Source organism: Temnothorax curvispinosus, unplaced genomic scaffold, assembly GCF_003070985.1.
Source record: "Temnothorax curvispinosus isolate PA1 unplaced genomic scaffold, ASM307098v1 QBEX01001118.1, whole genome shotgun sequence".
NCBI lineage: Eukaryota > Metazoa > Arthropoda > Insecta > Hymenoptera > Formicidae > Temnothorax > Temnothorax curvispinosus.
This window is the reverse complement of record NW_020210898.1, coordinates 1-4,984: the sequence shown is the minus strand read 5'-3', so window position 1 is coordinate 4,984 and position 4,984 is coordinate 1. Positions and strand designations below refer to the sequence as shown.

General features: G+C 32.9%; 1 protein-coding gene and 1 long non-coding RNA gene across 2 annotated transcripts; both read right to left on the bottom strand.

The window, feature by feature from the left end:
• Window positions 1-1,753: 1,753 nt before the first annotated feature.
• Window positions 1,754-3,567, bottom strand: LOC112460115. The gene is made up of 4 exons (XR_003041411.1): window positions 3,405-3,567; window positions 2,536-2,880; window positions 1,961-2,113; window positions 1,754-1,891 (listed from the first exon to the last, which is right to left on the bottom strand). It is a non-coding gene; the product is annotated as an uncharacterized LOC112460115 (long non-coding RNA).
• Window positions 3,568-3,600: 33 nt separating this feature from the next.
• LOC112460111 lies at window positions 3,601-4,954 on the bottom strand. The gene is made up of 5 exons (XM_025024624.1): window positions 4,579-4,954; window positions 4,070-4,201; window positions 3,916-3,993; window positions 3,648-3,807; window positions 3,601-3,607 (listed from the first exon to the last, which is right to left on the bottom strand). Exons 1-5 carry the CDS (start codon window positions 4,604-4,606, stop codon window positions 3,601-3,603), a joined length of 405 nt encoding a protein of 134 aa, XP_024880392.1. The 5' UTR covers window positions 4,607-4,954.
• Between the last annotated feature and the right edge of the window lie 30 nt (window positions 4,955-4,984).

Genomic DNA, 4,984 nt, shown 5'->3' with positions numbered 1-4,984 from the left:
TATATATTTGATGCACAATGACGTAATTTTACTTGGTGCATTCTACGTGCTTGCGTTTAAGTTTGTTAATTGTTGTTTCAGCTTTGTTAATTATCTTAACTTGAAAAGGACCCAAAGTAAGGGTCGAAACGTCGTTTATAAATAAATTACTGCCAGTCAGGCTGACTTACATCCCGACTACATAAAAAAGAAAAGTTTACAGATAAACCATAAGTATTCCCATTCGCGATACAAATTTTGATGGAACATACGCTATTATGTGGAAATATGTATTTACCAAAATTCGGACACTGACTAATTTTGAAAAGATTGTTCTCATTGCGATCTCAGTAAATACCCTTACAACACATAGTACCGATAAGTACCGTTACAATGAATAATCAAAAATTAAAATATTATTGATAACTAGCCATAGTGTTATATTTCTTTAAAAAGTACGTAAACTGAAGAAGTTTCACAACGCAGGGTAAGATACAATAATTTAGACTAATTTTTTTTATATTTTTACATTTATAATGTAAATTCAACATACAGATTTGTCACATATATTTTTTCTACATATTTCCGTTTTTTTAAATTTTGTTACATGTTTTAATTGTTGCATTATTCCAGTTAAAAACTGAATAATGCTGAATTAGCATCGCTTTAGAAACTCAAACCCGTAAAAAAAGTAATTGATTATAGTTCTTCCGTCGATAAATGATATTCAGAAACTACAAGTGTATCTCAGCGACAAATTAAGAAAAAATTATAAAGCTTTGAAAGAACATTTTTCGAAGAAGGCTTGAAATGATTTAGCTGCCAGTAGTCTGATTTCTATTCAGCTATTCAACAGACGTCGAGCAGGCGAAATCAAACGGATATTAATTAATGATTTTAAAAATTATCAAAAAATCGACGAAGACACAATTGGCGAAGCTTATACCAAATTTTCAATTGAAGAAAAGAAAGCAGCACAAAAATACGTGCAATTCACAATCCGGGGAAAGTTGAACCGTACAGTACCAGTGTTATTGCACAGGGAACTTCTAATGTGCTTAGAACTTCTTTTAAAAAACAGGCATTTGGCAAACGTAAATAAAAACAACCCGTATTTGTTCGGTATTCAGCTGTTCAACAGACGTCGACCATCCGAAATCAAACGGATATTAATTAAAGATTTTCAGAAAGCAGCTCAAAAATACGTGCAATTCACAATCTGGGGAAAGTTATACCGTTCAATTTCGCCTGCTCGACGTCTGTTGAACAACTGAATAGAAATGAGGCTACTGGCAGCTAAATCATTCCAAGTGTCGAAGAGAAGTTTTTGCATAATCAGCAAGGCATGATGGACACGTCACGAAATCTGTAGCAAGTTTTTTATACTTGGCATTCGGCCTCCGCGTAAACTATTCGTTCTCCAGTATTAATAGCTCTATTCGTATTAAAATAGAATTGTCCACGTTTTCGAATTTTTTCCATTATTTTCTTCCGTTTGTTAGATCCTTTCTCGAAGCTCAAAAATTGAACTACCTCCTCTTCATCCTTGTGCTTACAAATAACATGTCGGCTTAACTTCCCTTGTTCCGCCTTGCAGAAAACACAAAAATTCTTTTTAATTCCAGATTCAGCGCTTTTTACAAACATTTCCACGTCGTCTGGTGCGCTGGTTCAACTTTATTGACTGTAAAAGAAGCATCCAAATCCGTCGATATGTTTTGAGATGTCGTAGAAGCATTATTAATATCGGTATCATTCTGTTCTTTTTGTCCTATGCTACCATTCGAACTTTCAAAATCAGGCACGTACGAAAAATTGCTGGAGTTATTAGAGACGACAGAGCTGCGACTGTCGTTCTCCTTATCAGAAAGATCGGGCTTGTTAGGGACCTCGCTAATCAATCGATTAGCATCTACAATATAAAGAAGAAGTTGTTCAAAAGCGTTGTGAAATAAAAAATATTACAGATTGGACATCTAACCTTCGCTTGTACGACAATTTGGAATCGGAAGCTCTGTGTCTTTTCTTTCGTCAACGTCATTATTTTGTTTTTGTTATGGAAGCACAGATTTATAAACATTAAACGCAATATCGTCCCAATCTCATACGCTATTATTAAAATCGGCACTGTTATCTGCAAAAAAACAAACCAAAAGTTAAATACATATTCATAAATTCTTCACACGCTGCAATTGTCATCAACTGGGCCACTTTATATTCATTTAATTATAACATCTTTCAGATTTATTTTACGTACACTTTATCTAAATTCGACAACGAAAAGTCATCTTTCCACATATTTACTTTCGCCAAGCAATAAAAAATGTGCACAAAACAAAAGGTAAAAAGTTTTAGTCGCAAAAAGCGTTAATAAATTTAACTTTAATTATATTATCTATTTTATCTTAGAGCAAGCGCAAAAGCGACTTTTTGTATTTTATTCTAAAAATGTTACATATACTTTTGATAATCGTACAAAACTAGAATAACACTCCGGATAATATCAGTTGATGAAGAATGCTTTATTTATTTAAATCTATATTACTTTATACGAACCTTCCTCAGAAACTGTTAAATTTGTTAGAGAAGTCGGAGTGATGCTTAGAATAGCCAAGTTTTTAAATGCATCAGAGTGTTGCGAAACACTTGCAGAAAGTTTTGTTGGCATAGTTTTTAATGTGGTATTTGAGGACATCTGATCAACGAATAGGTTAGTGTGTTGTTATCAGTTGCCGGAAACATTTCGCACTCTTCAGTCTGACTGGACTCTTCACTCGCATTATTTGCCGGCAATGTTTTCGATAAATGAACAATTTCCTCGACAAAGCAAAGGGTTCCAATGTTTTCAAGAGAAATAGGTTGTCTGCGAAAGAAGCTCCGGAGAAAAGACATCATCATTTCCTGAAATTTATTCGATTTCAATAAATTAGTTACTATGATCAAACGCAATATTTATAAAGGTGATCCTGCAGTATTCGTTGTCATTTTTTTAAAAATAATATTGAAAGAATAAATTCTTCACCGTTAACTGAAATACAAAAAAAAAACGCTTTTCACCATGCAGTTATTGAAGTATTGTAAATCGTCATACTGCTTAACATAAATCTATATTTAGATCTAAGGAACAGAAGCGAGATTGTCAATGAAGTAATTTTATTAAAAAATTTAGAAACTTTATAGGGTAACCCCAAAACGTATCAATAAAAAGTTTCTTAGGAACGTTTTATTCAGCCATAATAAGATTTTATCATATAACTTGCAATATAACACGAGAGAAAAAGATATCGGATGCAAGTCTGATGTGGGGCTGCACCACTTCTTACGCTATTACTCTGCATTATTCCCACGACAATGTCTATTACAGTGTTCTCTAAAAAAGGACATCGAATATCAAAATAGAGTAAATTTTCAGAAAGTGTGCTCACTTTTACTTTGTGCTGCTAGCTGTGGCTCGTTGGAACATGTATAATCGACACTCGTACCAGTTAGTTTGTTTTCTCTTCTGAAAGCAATTCGATCGCTTCAGCTTCATTGAGCTCTGAATCAGTTGTATTTGATGGCAATATCTCCGACAAACACACACTTTGGATTGCAAGACTTGACTTGTTTGAGCACGTAAGATTAACGTCTTGTCCAATTTGTTTATTATCCGCTGCTGGATAATAAACAATGCGATCGCTTTAGCTTTTTCAAGCTCAATTTTAGCCATATTCAATGGCAAAATCCCCAACGAACAAACACTCTCAGTGAAAAAGGAACGAATTGAATCATTTTCGAGAAAAATTGGCGTCTTTGTCAAAACCTTTAGCAAATCGATTTCAACAATTGCTGTAAGAAACTCGATTTTAATAAACTATAGAGTTTCTCTATAAAAATACAAAATTTAATAAATAGTTTTTATTCGAGTAGCAAATCATCTTCGTAAAATATACGTACGTGCATATCTATCGTTTGCGCGATTGAAACGTAGTTCTTTTCTCTGTACCTTCGTAGAGAGATCTGTTTTTTTATGTCCTGTAAATATGTAGCCTCGTGGATGAATGTAAACACACTACGACCTACACTAACATTATTTAGATATTACAAATACCTGTGTTTATTGAAGTACGAGGTCTTTTGGAAGATTTGGCCGATGAAGCGTACTTGGCAGAAGAGATTTCTTTGTTGAGTTCTCTTTTCGTTTCCAGTTCATTCTTTAAAGCAATAAGCTTATCTTTCTCGCCTGTAAATTCGCAAATAAACTTGAACAAAAATTGAAGTAAATAAATACACATACGTCTAACGGTACTCAATTTCAATAAAAACTAAATTTTATTTCAATTTTATTTTAGAATAAAATGTTGATTATCATATATATTTCATAGTATGGGTAATTCTAGGGACCGAAAACAGAAACGGAAAAGTGCTTTCCAGGACCATATGCGAATATAATTTAAAAAAAACAGCTCTCTGTAAAAATATCCGTTTAATTAACAGTAGTTTCTATTATCGAAGAACTTATGCGTTAAGTCAATGGAATGTGTGTTTCAATACGATAGACATGTAAACGAAGATCTTTGCCAATATCTTTAAACTCGATCAAAGTTATTTATTTCTTACCGATTGTGAGATGCACTACGATTCGCATTAGTTTTAACTTGAAATATGACTGTACGAGCAATACATCCTCTTCTTTATCCTTAAGTAAAGATATTCCCTACACGTTATTTTCAACTCGTAATAGTAATAAATTGCAATTACAACCACCAAATATTATTACGGCAATCTATATCGCATACTGAATTGAAAGAGTAATTTCGGAGACTAGGTTATATTCGACTATACAAGCACGCCATATATATTACTACAAATTTAATACTATAATGACTATATAATAAATGCGTGAATAACCTTACAATTTGATCTTTGTTTCACAATATAAAATATGAATTATAAAATATGAAAATATAAAATATGAATACGCATTATGCGTTGTGCAGAAATGTGTGCTCCCCGCTTTACTGCT